Here is a 17,685-nt window from a genome sequence, read left to right as displayed (position 1 = left end):
AAGGGAAAGCTCACCAAACAGAAATCAGTATCTCGCCCATGTGCCAAATAATTTCACTCATTTCACGACAGTTCTGTACTGTTTGGAAGCTTGTTTCTAAAGCCCTAAGTATTAAAGAACACTAAGAATTCTGCCAGTTTTCCAATTAAAGCCTGGTTTTTACAAGAGAAATAGCAGCTGACCCTGACTTAGGTCTCAGATTGGAGACTGAGTCACTTGACCTGGCCACAACCATAACTAGAAGAAAAAGCAAATTAGGCCCTAAGGAAAATTTTATTTCCATTTTCTTACTAATGTAAAGATGAAAATTACTCATTCTTAAATACATATTTTTGATTTCTTACTTGTGTGGTGGGCAGCAGCACCCAAAACACATTCATAACTGAGGCCAAATTTTCCTCAGTGTCCATATATAAATTTGAGGATATATCAAATTACAGACTTAGTAAATGAGAATAAATAATGGAAGGACAAGAAGTCAAAAGAGTTATGAGTGTATTATTCTTTAGGAATTTTTAAATTTTAGATATGTAACTTCAAAGAGAATGAAAATACACAAACTTATATAATCCCCTCTTTTCAATGTTTTAAACACTTAAAGACATCATCTGATGTCAAATATAGCTAAGTCAGGCCAAAAAGGAAGTTAAGTTTCTTTATTTTATTTTTAAAGAGACTAAACCACCTAGCTCCTGATTATAAAGTTCTCTGAAATTCTTAGGACAAAGCTGCAAGGTGGCCACTGTTACTAAAAACACTCACCTTTACATTGTGCATACTCATGATGTTACTACAGTCATCCATGTACTGCTTCAGGTCCTTGTCCTGGCAAAACACCATCATCATGGTTCAGTAAAATTGTGTGCAACAAATCACATGAATATTACTTATTGTTGGAACCGAAATGATTCATCAAAAAAAAGAGATTTCTGCATAAGATACTAAATGATAAAACCCCCTAAAGCCTGGACACAAATATCCATGGTTTTCCAGAGGATAGAAATACCCTTTTCCCAGCAAGCTGTACTGTCTCAGGCATCATTACTTGCCATTGCCTTCTCCTCCACCTATGTGAGGCACAGTATTTTATACAATTGGTATATTCTCCAATTACACTGAAAGTCAGCTATGTCACAAGAGAAAAATATCATAGGAACAGAAAATATCACTGGAACCATAGTGTGATTACCATGTTAAACAGGTAATGATTTTAGACAAGTAGACAGTTTGATCAGGCAGACCACCAGTAACTGCTATTAATAAAACTCTGAAATGACCACAACAGTGTTTACTGATCTACAGCCATTTAAGAACTGAATACACTGTTCTCATTTTTAGCTGAATGACTGTAAATGCAGGAGAAAACTCAAATATTCCTAGTATTTTAAAAAAGAGTACAGAATTTTGTTGTGTTTCTGTTTCTTAGAAACAAATCAAATGTAAAGCTCACTAACTGTTTAAGCACTTACCAGGTATTCAAAAACAAGAGTCAAAGACTTGTCTGTGTGCACAATATCATGCAATGTAACAATATTTGCATGTTTCAGATCTTTTAACAATGACACTGCAAGAGAGAACAGGAAGAACAAAATAAGTGCAAAACACGTGAGGAATAAATGCAATTTCTAGTTAAGATCATCCATATAAGCTATCTGGGGTTTTTAATTAAAAAGCTATTTTTAAGAACATAATATTCATATAGATTGAGTTAATAACAAAGGTATTTAATCAAAACAACAAACACATACTTAAGTAACAAGCTTGTATTTCTTAAACTATAGTTTTCAGACAGAAGTAATTCTGTAAAATGTACTTTTGAGTTCCTGAAAGTTACTCATTAACAGCAGTCTAATTCAGTATCTAATCATCCACTTATAATACTGCATTTGAGATCACAATCACAATTGAATTTGAAATCACAATAAAGCAAATAAATTTGAAACAAAACTCTGAATATGTCTGGACTATAATTTTCCTCATCAATACTAACAGCAATTTTACTAATGTCCCACATAGGCTATGTATTTCCAAGTACTGATGGTGCTTGGGTCAAAAAGAAATTCAGAAGTATCTGAAATTCTAAGAACTAAAAAAAAAGTTACCACCTTCTCTTATGGCTGTGCATGGTGCTCCCTCCTCGTGTTCCAGGCGGATTTCTTTCAGAGCTACCAGATTCTCTGTCAATTTACTTCTCCCCTTATAAACTGTGGCATAGGTACCCTATAAAATGGATAAAGAAGGGAATTTTTACAAGTTGTTCCTTTATCAAAACATTAGTTAAATAAGAAAATACTAACTTCTGTCTCAGGATCTAATAGATTTCATTTTGGATATGAATAGTTTTTACATTATATTCTTTTGACACATGTAAAAGTACAGGAGTATTCTTTTAAGCACAGGACTGAACTCGTAGAAGCCACAAGGGATGTATATGCCTAACAGCTCTGAAAATGGCATGGAAACCTAAACACCACAGAGCTACCAAAGAAGTCAGATCAGATAGCATTAAGTTCACTAAGTTCACTGCTGGGATCATTTACACTCCTCAAAGTCTCTGTCTGACTACAGATATCTAGCTCAGGTATCTCCACACTATGCTGCATTTATGTTTCCAAAGGCTGCAGACATACTCTTCCACAAACTCAAAGAAAATATGTAACTTTGGATAGCTTCTTGTCTTCATTATGTATTTTTAGACAGCAAGAGGTACAAAACTCTAGAAGCATATTAAATTAAGAAAAAAAATTCTGACAAAACAGTAGGCAAATGCCCGAAAAAGCAACAAAGGTACAGAAAATGCCCTAGATCACTACAGTACTGTAAGACTCTGCAGAGGATCTGGACAGGTTGGATCCATGGCTGACAGCAATTTCATGAGGTTTAATAAGACCAAGCACCAGGTTCTGCACCTGGGTCACAACAACCCCAGGCAGTGCTGTGGGCTTGGGGAAGTGACTGGGAAGATGATCCTAAGAAAAGGATCCGGGGGTGCTGGCTGACAGCAGCTGAACATGAGCCAGCAGTGTCTGCCCTGGTGGCCAAAAAGGTCAATGGCACCTTGGCCTGTGTCAATGACAGTGTGGCCAGCAAGGCCAGGGAAGTGATTGTGCTCAGTATTTGTGAGGTGACACCTGGAATGAATCCTGTGCCCAGTTCTGGGCCCCTCACTGCAAGAAGGACATTGAGGTGCTGGAGTGTCCAGGGAAGGGTAATGGAGCTGGTGAAGGGTCTGGAGCACAAGTCCTGTGAGGAGAAGCTGAGGCAGCTGGGGGCATTTAGCCTGAACAAAAGATGTTCAGGGGGATCTTACTGCTCTCTACAAATGCCTGAAAGGAGGTTACAGCCAAGTGGGTGTCAGCCTCTTCTCCCAGGTAACAAGTGACAGAAAAACAGGAATAGGCTTCAAGTTGCATCAGGCAGGCTCAGATTTGATAACAGGAAATTAAAATGTTTTAAATGGAGGACTGACTGCAATATTCACAGCAGAGATGCTGACCAGCCCTGCTTCTTTCTGCAATGTTTATTGCATCCCATTTCAGTGCTCCTTGTCCATTTTTGACTCCGTTATTCAACCTCAATCAAACTGGACAGGAATGAAAATTTGTCGCTCCTGAACTGAACTGTTTCTCTGGAAGTCAGAGGATGACTGGAGAGGGAAAGTTGCTGCCCCCTACAAGTGTGTTATGTACTTCCCTTGGCAGCACCTGGCCGGCTGCCCAGCTCAGGTGTGCAGGCTTCTTTACCAGAACACACACACAGCTATTGCCTGCACCTTCCAAGCACTGGTCTCTAATCCATCATGAACATTCCAACACCTAAGTCAAGGCAAAAGGACACCAAACTTGGTGTTATCATCAAAAACATAGTGTTACCATCGACAGAATAATTTTGTCTATCTGAAAAAAAAGCCAGAAGGTCACAGCATATTTGCTAATGTAGTCTTGCTCTTCCTCAGCTCTGACAGTTTTCCTGCCTTTTTAAAAAATTATTATTTATGCATAAACATTTGTGTAGTTGTGACATTGTTACACATGTTGAATATGTGTAGTTTACTGAAAAAGTAAATTCAACAGGTATTTTCAGGGATTTGGAGAATTTCAGTTAAACTTATGCAAAATTTTACATAGGACATTGTCATCATTCCAAAAGAAAGCTATACATACCTCTCCAAGCTTTTCTAACTTGATATAGGTTTCCATTTTTCCAAATCCAATTTCTGACTGCAATGAAAAGAAATGGCAAATTGATCACTAAAACCAAACACTTCATTCGTACATCATTTAGTGAACAAGCTAAATTAATTTCAGAAAATTACCTGACAATACTTGACTAACACTGCACAACTCCAGTATTTTAAAAACAAATTAGCACATTTTGATATAAATGCATCCCAGCCCAGTGCTTAGCCTGTTGGCCAGTTTACAGTGTATCCTGGAGGGATTGTGAGCTGAGTTACATTTAGACCAAAACCTCACTTTAACCTACCTCCTACTTAGGTCTTCTCCACTCTTCTGATCTGATTACTACCACTGAGGTTGTTATAGCTTAAAGCATGGAAGTAATCTCAAACTAGTCCATCCTTTCTCTAGCTCAGCATAACCATATGCTGCTGCTTTTTTCAAAGTAATCTTATTTGTCTGCTGTGTTCAAGATTTCAGCTCCAAGCATCCTCTTCCATTCTGAATTCTCAATGCCTTTTGGACTGAGCCTTCAGGAAGAAAATCTCTAAGCACCATTCCTCAGCAAGCTTCAGCTTTGTCTCAGCAGTTCACATTTTATACCTCTTAGCTCCAAATCTTTGTGTATTTTACTTGGAACTATTTATTCATCTTCTCTTTTTCTGTCACCAACTCAGCTCTTCAATGCAAGTCAGAAGGGTGTATACCTGCCTATGTAACACATTTACCTCTGAACACTGTAAGATCATTACTCTTTTCCTGTTCAAATCCACTGCTACTCTCATATAACACAGTTCTCTCTTACCATTATTTTCTCCTAAGACCACTGTGAATTACACCAAAGCTTCCTATTGTTCCTTCAGTGCTGAAACTATTGCTCCTGAATGTTAAAAGTAAACATGAAAAGAATGAATTCTTGAAGCAATTTACAGAAGACATATAGCCTGTACCCTGTCAAGCCCCCAAATTTATCGGCTTCACAGGGTCATGCTTTACTGACAACTGAACACACTGCAACAAAAGAGCCAGATTTTCTCCCCAGCACCATCCCTCCTTTCATTTCTAAACGTAGCTCTTCACTGGTTATTTCTTTCCAAGGAACAATCCTTTGACCCTAGGCTGTCCTCAGCACCTAGATCCACACTTCATAAGCTGATTTGCTCCTAAAAATGTGATGGATTTTAAAATTTTTACTATTTTATGGTAACATAAATACTGTTGACTGTATTAAGATTTGACAGCAATATATTATGAAGGGAATAAAAGTTTGATTAATACTTAGTTTTCAGAACACTTGTATGAAAATACATCTGAACTAACTGTAAGATCATGTCTGCAAACATATTTCATATATCTAGGGGGAAAATGGGTGTATAACTACATTAATATAACATTAGGAGCAATGCTGCTTTATTAAACTAGTGTTAGAACTGAAATGTTTTAGAACTGTATAAGGAGACTTTAGTATCACGCACATTTAGAAGATTGTCAAAGACAAACCCTTTATCTCAAAATACAAGCAAAGTTGGTATTTGCTACCCTTGTAGCTCCAGTGAGACTTTAAACATACCACTGATATAGGTGCAATATTAGCAAAATAAATATTATGTTTCCAAAGTGCATTTTGACCTAGTTAAACAAACATATCTTGAAGCGAGTATTAGATGGCATTAGAATTAAAAAGACAGGCTGCTTAGTTTACTGGAGAAACTTAAGAAGAACTCATAGCCATTGGTCTTGCTACCACCAGACAGTCTGGAATTTAAAAGCCAGATTTCTAAGAAACCTCAGTGTTTTTCACTGAGATTCATAAACTTAGTATCTGTTTAATACAAAAAAATCATACAATATTTCCTACATACAGAAGACAGGTGTTCTTCAAGATCTGCCTTACAATGTGTTTTAGTTTTTGATCATATTGTGGTTCCTTGTCACTCCTAAAAAAAAATAAGCTCTAAATCCCTCAAACTAAGAACAATTTCATTTTTAGTTCAAAATAATTTTTGAACTGTTTCATCTTTTTCTGCAATATGCATCTATCTTGTCTTACCCAGAAACACTGATGCACAGTATTTATGGTCTTTTACTTCTAGTGTCTGTGCATACAATACTGTAACTGTTTACACAAAATGCAATACTGCAAAAACGAATTTTTTGCTTGTATTTCAAAGAAAAACACCAATATAAAGTATAACAAGTCATCACCTGGTACTTTTGACAGCCTTTTCCCTTTGATCCCTATTAAGTCTTGAGAAGAGACAAGCCTTTGATGCAGAGCACAATACTTATCTATTGTAAGTAAAAGTCTGCTTAGCAGGCAGTAACAATTTAAGAACAGTGAGTCCTTGGGTTTCTTTTTTTTGAAAGTTTAGCTGGAAATCACAGCAAATGCATGCCTGCATTCCGCAGCAGGGCTGGCAGGTTTCATTTTGGACTTTAAAGCCCTTTAAAAATGAAAGCATTTTAAAAGGCAAAAACAACACCACCTTGTGATGGGAAGCTGATCCCAGGCACACACCACATTCATTAGAGGGCACTGTTTTTCTGTCAGTTTTCTCAGAGGAAAAGAGGAGAGAACCTCAATTGCTCTCAGGGGTCACTGTTAAATGAGCAAAAAATTCTCCCAGATTCCAAACACTTAACTCCACTGGCAAGGTTCTACTGAAAAGTTACTTTGCCAGCATCTGAAGAGAGGTTTGGGGAAATCTGTTCCTCAGTTCCACGATACAGCAGCAACTATGTGGTGAATGAGCTACGAAATTCTTGCACAAGTATTTAAGCCTGACACATTATCATTACTTCCAGAGATTCACTTAAATATTTTCTTTTGTTGTTGTTGTTTTTTTTTTTTTTTTTTTTTTTTTTTTTTTTTTTTTTTTTTTTTTTAACATTGTCTTTGCAAAAGGTGGCATGAAGATCAGAGCTTTGTTAGGCCAGCACAATAATTTTTTTCTTTCGGGGTAAAAATACTCAAACAATGCTTTGTTAGCTTTGTTATAGATAGACCTTATTAATAATGAATAAAATAAAGATATTTTACAGTCAACAAATCTATTTCAGTATAGGTACTTTCCTATTTATTTTTCAGTAAGTAAGTAATTAAATCAAGAAAACAACGATGTACACTTCATAAACCTATTCAGAATTTCTCTGTGACAAATTTCTCACCAATGAATTTACTCAGGATGTCAGTAACTGTCTAGCAATTCCTTAAGACCCCAACACTAAAGAACACCAATAGCTGAAACTATGACTGAAACATAACAATATTTAAAAAAAAAAGACAATAATGTTTTTTATTATTCCAGGGATGTGTATGATTTATAAGTAGAAATATCTAAGTTTTCTAGCACTTATACTGTAATTATAGAGTAGGAATACTCATTCTGTCATCTTTAAGGAAAATTTTTTAAAGTAACTAATCATTATTTTTTAAAGTAACTAATAATCCAAAAAGGTTTAAGTGAATTTATTCCTTCATTCTTTTAGGAAATAACACGTGCTTTAAAAAAGAAAAGAAAACAAAACTAAAATCAAAAAAACCATAGAACACTCACATAAAACAAACATTGTCTCCACAGCAATTCTGAGAAAGAAAATGTTATCAAATACAAAAAGAGCAGTGAGGAGGACCTGCCTTCATATTATGCTGCTTTGGGGCCTTCCTACTAAATCACGAGGGGACCCAGCCCTGACTTAAGACTGTGTGGCCTATTTGCTCAAACAGATCATCCCTGCTCTAAAAAGCAGAAGGATTTAAGTATGTACTTTGGGAATTCAGTTTAGCCACTGCTTTCAATAGGTCAAGACCTTCACTGAGAAACAGGAGAGCACCAAGTCAGCAGAAGAAAAATGATACAAAGTGTGAAGTTGTCCATTGGATTTTGACAAGTACGTGCTGATGTTCAGGAATAAAACGCCCAAGTGGAAATGAAGCTGAAATATACCCATGAATACTGGCCTGTGTGTTCAATGGAAGCTGAAGAGCTGAGGGGTTGGTTAGAAAGGCAGGTGCATCACACTTACCAGGGACGCCCGACGAGAACGCCGACTCATGGGCTGGTCAAAGGGCGGGCTGTTGATCTGCAGCTTCTCCAGGTAGCCATCGGGGATCCTGATGTCAGCGGGCAGCGACAAGCGCTTGTTCAAATCCTGCAGCAAATAATGGGGAAAAAAGAAGGGACAAGGTGAATTCAGAATTTCCTAAAACATCTTCTAATGTCTGCTGTGTTACTATATAAAACTGAAATATTTACACAATGAAAAATAATCTCACAAAAATGGTTTTAAAAGCATATTCGCTTCTTAAAATAACTCAACTTGTGTATATAACAGGTTTAAAAAAAACTTGTGCAAACTTATTACTCTGACAAGAGGAATGAAATCTTAAAATGCAAATAACTACATTGTGGATAAATGTATTGAGTTTACTTGAATACTTATAGAGACCTGGAATACCAGAAACTGAGAATTCAGAGACTTGTGGATGCACTTCTTTTCATACAGTAGTTACTTTAGTATAAGAAGAGATTTCCGTAATTCCCTCTCTTTCTCTCAACTACAAAAAGCTACAAACTTAGTCTATTTTTTCCAGTCTCACAAAACAGAATCACTTCATTATTAGAGCCAACTATTACAAATATTGCTACATTTCTTTTATTTCTAACTCTTTATTACAGGATCTTTTGAAAATGAAAATGCCATTCATTACATGTAAGCCATTTTCTCTGCATCACATTTTGTTTTTCCCCAGTACATTTTTTCAACAACAACAAACATTATTTTTAAGACAAGAGGGAAACAAAATCACTTTATTTTTTACCAAATGGGAGGAGGGGAAAGAAGATTTGTTTCTGCACATTTGTATTGTTTTTATCTTCCAGTTTGGCTTTAATCTCAAACATGCCAAGAAACAAAAATATTAAACATTGTCTCAAAATGGCCAGTCACCATCTCATGAGATAAAAGGATATCACAATCAGACTCACAAAAAATGGTAAGTCATTTCTGAAACAGCAGGAATTGTTTTTCAGTGTAGGTAGTCTATTCAAGTAAAGAAAGTCATGCTCAACATCAAAGTGCACAATCCGCCCCCCGAGATTCCACCCTGAAGCTGAGGACATCTCTGGAAGCACCACTGTTTTCCCACTTCTCTCCAGCACAAGAAGTAACTCTGTATTTCTGTTGGCAGACCTGAGATTTAATCAATACTGACCTGAGGGCAGTAAAGCCTTCTTGAAGCTACTCTTTTCTGCCTTACCTATCACCTCCAGCTGGGCATCCCGAGCTAACCCAAATGTTGGCAGCTACATCCCTGTTCGGTTCCCCTCAGGCTTGACCATGTGCTTCTACTCATGTCTGCAGCAGCTTTGAACTATTTCAGCATGCTAAATAATCAAGAAACTCTCAGGCAAAGTGCATAGCTTCCTGCCAGCTTTGTGCTCCAAACAGGTTCAGTGTAAGGTCAGACAAGCTCACAGCCTGAACGCAGGGCAAGGGAGGCACAGCAGGGCAAGCCCGGGAAGCCGGCAGCCAAATTGGCTTAGGCTGACAAAGAACTGGATCGTCAGACTTTTCAAGACTTGAGATCTTGGTGAACAACCTGCTAAGCTTTCAGTGATGGGAATGTATTTGAACCGTGTATACACATGACCTGTACACATACTTGGAGCAAAAGCTAAGCAGAAAACACCAGTTAAAGAGATAGACTTTGAAAAACCTATGTAATGTGGGAATCAGTTCAATCTCAGGTAGGACAGAAGTGTTAATATATATCCCCCTGGATGATTTACATATTCTATTCACTACGGCCACCCCATTCTGGCAGAAATGTTTGGATAGAGGCCAGAAAGCTCTAATTTCTGGCAGCTGATCCTCTCGTTCTCCTTTTGCTTCTCACATCTCCTTAGGTACAGAGCACAAAGCCTGTTAGCTTCTGCTTTGCTGCTCAACATGAGCTTCTTTGCACAACTGGAAAAATCAGCATCAATTTTTTATCTACTACAGAATTTTTAAACTGTCCTTAAACAAAAAATTGCTGTTAACAGAATGGCAGCTTTGACCAACATTTTGAAACTAAATTAAAAGAAAACAGAAGGTATGGCTCTGGTCTGGCATACTTTCTAGTTTATTAATTCATTTTCAACTTGCATATTTTAAATTTTTTAAAACATTGGCAATTGTAAAACTGCCTGTGTACTTTTTGGGAGAGTGATAGAACTAACATATTGTAACAGGACCTGCAAGTATTCCCTAGAGTAAAACACTATTTTCCACTACAGTAATTTCCTTCTTTTCGCCAGGCTCTGCTAATGCCTCTCTTCCACTAAAGAGGGTTTCAGATTATGAAAAAAAAAATATTCTATCCTATAATTACTGCATTCCTCAGAAAATTCTGGTAGCTGTTCACAACAGCTGAGCACAAAGGAAGGCATGTCATGTTGACCTGAAGAAAGCAGCTCTGCCATCTCACTGCAGAGTAAAACCAGGAAACTGCTGGAACAAGACAGGGACGACAGGAAAAGGATCAGCATCAGTCTCTACCTCACCTTTCTAATGTAATCCCAGATCAGCACTGAGCCCATATAGTGGCTTTATGCTTTTTTTCTGATGGCTCAAGAACAATTAAAAAAATACCAAAAGAACAAAGAAAGTATCAGTGAGCTGAGTTTTTCAATATCACTTCCTGAATGCAACAGATATGACCACTATCCTATAAACTCTGTGACAAAATAGCTTTTTCCTACTCTTACCTATTAACTCTTGTGGCACAGAAACCTGCTGTAGTGCTCTCACCGTCCCACAGTGCTTGTTTAACAGGTGTATTTACAGAGACTTTAACAGAAAATGTTTACAGGGACATTGAAGTTATGGACCTCAACTCAAAGGCCTCAAGAAATACTGACCTGATTGTAACCCCAAGCTCTCCATGTGCATGTTCTCTTCCCTCACAGCACTCATGGCTGGCACAGCTGAAGTGGTGCTTCAAACCCACCTCCACAGCCCCCAAGAAGCATTCCCAAGCATATCAAGTTGATGGGTATACAGGAAGAAGGAAGCAAAGGCAGCCTTTAGGGCTGCAATGGCTATTTGAAAACGATGCCGCTGAGTGTGCACTGTGCACTCAACACACACCTTTTCACACGGAGGGCAAGGGAAACAAAGCAAGTCTAAGATTCTACACAGGTACAAAGAATCCCTTACTTTGAAGCCCAGCTATCACAGAAACAAGATAAAAATATGATAGACACGGAAAATATGATAATGTGAGGTAGATGCAATTCTATTACAGAATTCCTATCCTTCATTTTCAAAACCCCTGCGTACGCCATTTTTGCAACAGGCCCCATGACTTTACTTCAGAGATTTGTGTGACATCCTCAGTTATAAACCAAGACCTTCAGCTGTACACTTCCATTTGGTGCTCCACAGTAGGCAGTACAGTCTGAGTCTAAGTACTTACTGCTGCAAAGGCCAAAATCTGTTCCAATTTATATAAGCCCCCAAAACAGTAATCCACTTTTACATAAAACAACAACCCTCCTCTCCATGCAACCCTCATCTCAATGCAACTCCCCTGCAATGTCTTTCTTTAAAAAAAAACCCTGATCAACCTGAAGAGAAATGGATACTATTTTTTAAAATTAGAATGCCTGATGTTAGTAACATTTCTTGGCCTACATTTGTAATGTAGCAGACAATACATGACAGCAATTGCTCTTTTTCTCCCCTCAGAAAAAAAAAAAAAAAAAAAAAAAGAAAAAATAGTATTAGGTGCCAAAAACCTAAATTTTTGCCACATTATAAATAAAGTCAAACACAGTATCTATTCTCCTTAACATTCTTGAGCTGAAAAAAGGTTCTTTTCTGTGAGAAAACCATCATGACTTCATGGAAACTGCAGTAGGTAGTTTATAGATTTTTCCTCCTAACAATTTACACTACAATACTTCCAAAATTCATGCTTATTTGGCTATGTTAGAATGCCAACGAAGCCAAGATTTCCTTTTAGCAATTAAATATTGCTATCCAGCAGCCAGAAACCTTCCATGACACCAATATTTGAAAGATTATAGAATTATAGATATTAAGTCCCCTTTGTATTACAATTTTCCTTTACCTAACTCTCTAAAATAGACAAAATGGAAGAAAGTAATTTAGACTACAAACCCAAATAAGTGAAAGAAGGAAATTATTATGTCGTATTTGTCTGTACCACCTTAATTTCTTCCAGTTTTTGCAATAATTGAAGCAACCATCTCTTGGGAAAAGCAAGCAATTATAATTAAATGCTATACAGTAACATGAAAGGGGATTCATTAGATGTGCATGAGAGGAATAAGCAGAATGTTTCCTAGTGGCTAAATAGAAAAACTGGAAACTAAAATTACATCAGTCTGACACAGCTGAAAAACCCAGTTAATTTAACTGAGAAAATGTTAAAAGAAAAGCAAGAACCTACCAGAGACCTACCAATTTTGAGCCTTAACTGCTCAAGACCAGGCAGTCTGCTGACACTCGGGCAGCCTGGTCATCTAATGGCAGCAGGACACTTGCTCTCCCACTAGGGGCTGACTCTGGTGAACAGTCAAGTCTTCATCCAGTGGAGCACTCACTTTCTGCTCCCACAAAATGCAGAGAAGACTGAAGGACGGTGAGGAGATTTGTGAGTGTGGGTAACAGCAGTTTAACAAGGAAAGCAAAAGCTGTGTGCCCCAGCAGAATGGGAAAAGGAACTGATTCACAGCTTCCTCTCTGCATGCAGGTGTCCAAGGCTTCCCAGAAAGCTGGGCTTAGCATGCACATGGCCCAGGAAGTGCAACACAAATGCCATAGCCACAAATGTCCTCCTTCCTCCCCCCTGCTCCAGCTTTTACTGCTGAGAGCCATGGCAGATGGCACAGAACAGCCCTTTGGCCAGCTGGGTCAGCTGTCAAGCCCAGGGGAATCAGCCTGTGTCCCTGGTGGTGCTGAGCAGCCTTTAGGGCGAGTCTGGCCTTGGTGCAGGAAGCCTGGACCTGCCCGTTCCATGCAATCGCCATCCCTGCTCCCTCTCTGCCCCTGCAGCCATCCCACTGCAACCCTGCTATGGCAAACCTGCTCTTCTAAACCACATGGCTTGCTGCTGTCTTGCTGTGACACCAGGCTGCAGGGTCAGCAACAGCAGAAAACAGTAGGGAAGTAGATTTTTAAGAATTTCTAATTGTCTTAAATCTCTGTGGAATTCAGTGAAGAAATGAGAGACTTTCTGGACAGAGGACTTAGTTCACACGTATTTCAATGACCAACTGAATATAATGGCATGTTAGCATTTCCCATAGAAAAGAAAAAACTAAGAAACTTAAACCAAGGTATAAAATATCTTGCTAAAATGCTGTTTGAAGAAGTCAGAAGGAAACATGTAAAATTAATGTCAGGACTGAATTTTCCCTATGCTCTTTGAGACTGTCAACACTACAAAGTTAAATGACCATTTTTAACACAAATTTTGCATCCCTTCATAAATCATCTAAATTTTTGAAGGTAGTAAACTAGAGCAACTCCCTATGTTATCTTATATATACCCTTTTTAAAATGTAACAGATCTGTAAGGGGTGTACACAGACCCTCAACTCAAAGAGAGAATCTGGGTACATTCCTTATAACTCTTAAGAAGCAAGAGTTTACTGGAATGCAAACCTTAGCTTTTAGGGGCAACAAAGTACTTCAAGTAAAGCTAATCTTTTACAGAATTGAAACTATATTGTTTTCTTGTATTTCATTTAAGATTTATTTTCCCAAATGAGTATTAATTTATGAAAAAGCTTTTGTAAATTCATAGCATTTTCTAGTTAATTCTTTTATACTTAGCTTTAGGGTCAACTTGCAACAAAATATATCAGTATTCAATAAATGTGGTACTCTAAATGATCAAATGCCTATGGTTAACTGTATGTTATTTAATGAGCTGGTTTTTGATCCAGTTCCAGATTATACTCTGGAGAATATAGTCAGCCACCATTTGATTTGTTAGGGGAATTGGAATGCTTGTGGCATTTTCCTCCTCCTTCCACAACTTAAAACCACATTTTCTACCCTCATATGCAATGCTTTTCCTCAATTTTGCTTTACTACTGGTATTACTGGCAGAGAAATGCATTTATTTTTATAATTTGTCTGAAATGAGTTTCACATTTGTCCTACTCTGCTTCATAGCAGATAAACATGTAAGCACTTGTGACAATAACACCACTTTGTTTTCTGTGGAGATAAACGACCCTAACTTGTGTTTATCTTTGTCATCTATTTCTAATGCAAGTGCTCTAAGAAGAGCTACACTTTGTCCAGCCTTTTCTTTCATCTGGCCGACATCCAACTGTGTTGCTGTAACTTGATGTGGAAGTTCTGTCTACCACTGACTACTTACACTTGGGGACAAGAAAAGGAGGCAGGAATTTCACCTTAAATTCTGCAGGTTCTGTGAGCTGAGGAATTTGACATTTTACGTATGCAAACCTGTCTTCTAAATGAAAAACAAACAAACAAACAAACAAACAAAATACAACCTTGCCCCCAAACTTGGCAAGTTTTTGCATATATAAGTAAATTCCAAAAATCCTTACTTTTTTTTTTTTCATTACCTCTGGTTCTCTTCTGGATGGCCTAAAATACTATTGCAAACATCAGCTTCTTCACTTGCCACCCATAGTAAAACATTCACAAGACTTTAATACTAGAATGTTGTTACCATATTCTGTTTTTGACCTCTGTCAACTTTTTCCTTAGCCACCTATCCTTTTCTCCTATTTCCATAATAAAAACTTACTAGCTATTCCCTTTTATAATTGCCTGACTTGGCTCATTTAATACTACATAGTGCCACGCTGTGACACTTTTCAGGAAGTCTCCTTCCTGACCCACAGGTAATTTTCACTCCTCTTCAACCCGGTCAAAACAATAAACCTATTTTTATTGGTGGAAAGAGCACTGTTAACATTTTTCACTTTAAATCAGGTATCATAACAAAAAAACTTACAGATTTTGTTAATTCACCATTATTTGATTTGGTCAGGATGCACTACACACTTCAGTTAAATTCACTGAAGTTTATAAAGATGATTCTAACTCAGGATAGACAATGTTTGAACTCTACATATTAAAACTGCTCTAAAAAGAAGCAACTTGAAACATTCACATTTTTTATGTCTGTCTTCTGTCAAGTCATTTTAACTTTGACTTACACAGCACATTAAGAAAAAAATCACTAATATTTATGATGAAACAGAAAAAACATCATTAAACACAAAAAATACATAACCAGAAAACTGCCCCAGGGAAGGCTTTGTTGAGGTCTTCCAATTCCAATTTTACCTACACTACAAAAGGCAAAAACGAACACCAGACTACTTTTATTTTTAACCTGTAACAAATGTGCCAATTTGCAGAGTGCCCCTTTCTTGCTCCAACAGTAAGTCAGTCTCTCTGGTACCCACTGGACTACCAGAGCTGCTCGTCTTTGAACTGACAGGCCATTTCAGACTGTTACCATACTCACAACTGCAACTGCAGCAAGAGAAGGAAGATTTGTCAGAAAAACTTGAAGGGAAAATCCTGATAAACATCAGCCTCAGTTTACTCTTACTGACTGTTTCATTTAGCAAACCTAACAGCTGAGTATCTCCAAAGCCAGTATTTCATTGCCTGTGGCCAGATGTTCCCAATGCTTTTGGAGGAGAAAGGGCTGGGTGTAAGAAAGTCTCATAACCAAACAAAGGAACTAATAATCCACTGATGCAAGGTTAGGAGCCAAGGGAAGCAGGATGCTGTCTCTGTCAGTGGGTGACACAAACTATACTGCCAAGCTACATCACTATGTACCTTATAATCCTTACTGCTTTGGCTATTCCATTTATTGGTGAGCTACATTTCCAAACCAGCCATTATTTAAGTATGTACTTACTATATGGTAACAGACAATTTGCTGGTCACCTCTCCCTTAAATTTTAGTTTAAGAGTTGATTCTGCTAAATTTCATCCATGAAATTTTGCTACAGCCTCACAAAGAAAAAAGAATTGTTCTTCTAAGTCTACAGACATCAGCCTGACAACCCAAACAATCCACCATGGATCAAATGAAAATGCTCCTGTGTAAGCATGGCTCTGAATTGGCCTTCTCACCAGCTTCAGTGAGAGCCAGTGAGACACCTCAGCTGCAACCACGGGCTGTTCACTAGTTACTCATTGTGCTTTTGTTCACTGGAGAATGCTTAATGACATCTAAAACACTGCATCATACAACCCTCTGTGCAACACAATTCAACTTCATTACATGCTTACTGTAAAAGAACCTCCAAAACCAACCAAATTTTTACACTATTTTTTCCTTGCATACTTTAACAAAAAATGTGTATTATGTGCTACCTCACGATACACAAAGCAAACAAATTGATTTTAAGACATTAGCTTGTGCCAGTAAGAATTCAAATATTCTAATATACAACTTTTAAGCATGTACTTACTGTATCATTTTAGTATCAGATACCATGTGGAGTTTTTTCTGAAGGTTGCCTTATCAAATTTCAGTGCATTTTTGTCAAATGACAGTTAGCACAGTTGAAGCCAACTGGATCCTCTACAGAATTATGACATACAACAAGACTGCTAGAGGCAAAAATAAATATAGAAAAAACCAATCCTAAACCAGAGAACATATTTGTAAAAAACTATTATTTTGTTACAGCTCTGTAGACCTTCAAGGTCTTTAAGAAAAACACCAGCATACACAAGCACCAAAAGAAACCTATAGCATCCTTGCAGCACACTGTTTTAATACCTTCATAAATAGGCTTCAATTACTGTAACCAAAAAGATTATTTTAACAGCTGGGATGAGTTATCTATACTGGTCTTCCTTATATGTATATAAAGCCATCATCATTCCCCCACACAACTGACAGGTTTAGCTATAATTTCATTATGATGCATAAAGTGCATTTTTTTCTGCGTTAGCAGCATGATTTATATCTGAATATTAGATTTCCCTTTATACTTGAATGTTGTTACAGTTACAATTTTACTGAAAACATTAAATCACAATTTTTCAATTACTTTTCTGCTAAATTTGAGGAAAGGGTCCTCAAAGAATTTTTCTATTAGCAGCAATAATGAAAATACAATCTTAAAATCCATCTACAAAGGATCACTGCTAGATTTCGTATCACAAATCCATACTGGTTTTATCAAGTCAGCTGAAATGCAGCACAATTGAAGAAAGGATAAATTTTGAGTACTGAATCAAGGGGCTCTTTTACATTTGGGACAGAATTGACCCCAAATACGGTGGAATTCCTTCATCATTTAAATCAAAAGGTCTTTTTCCAGATATGCTAATCGAGTACAGAAAGCACTTTCAGGGACTTTATCATGAGATTGAGCCCACAGGCCATTTCAGACTCAGAAGAAATACCAGTGACCACAATGACAATGCATGTTCTCTGCCTCCTGCCCAACATAAACACAGCTTGTCAGAC

General features: G+C 37.4%; 1 protein-coding gene across 6 annotated transcripts in view; it reads right to left on the bottom strand.

Annotated features, from left to right (window-relative positions):
• CDK17 (cyclin dependent kinase 17) overlaps nucleotides 1-17,685 on the bottom strand; it is a 90,052-nt gene that overhangs the window by 8,241 nt on the left and 64,126 nt on the right. For all 6 annotated transcript variants that reach the window (XM_058805910.1, XM_058805906.1, XM_058805908.1 and 3 more), the window contains 5 exons: nucleotides 8,205-8,330; nucleotides 4,164-4,220; nucleotides 2,106-2,220; nucleotides 1,470-1,564; nucleotides 763-825 (listed from right to left, as the gene is read on the bottom strand). In XM_058805910.1, coding sequence (XP_058661893.1) covers nucleotides 763-825; nucleotides 1,470-1,564; nucleotides 2,106-2,220; nucleotides 4,164-4,220; nucleotides 8,205-8,330 — 456 coding nt within the window. The remainder of the gene's footprint in view (nucleotides 1-762; nucleotides 826-1,469; nucleotides 1,565-2,105; nucleotides 2,221-4,163; nucleotides 4,221-8,204; nucleotides 8,331-17,685) is intronic.

The sequence above is a fragment of the Ammospiza caudacuta genome, chromosome 5 (genome assembly GCF_027887145.1).
Source record: "Ammospiza caudacuta isolate bAmmCau1 chromosome 5, bAmmCau1.pri, whole genome shotgun sequence".
Lineage (NCBI taxonomy): Eukaryota > Metazoa > Chordata > Aves > Passeriformes > Passerellidae > Ammospiza > Ammospiza caudacuta.
This window is presented reverse-complemented; position numbering and strand designations above follow the sequence as displayed.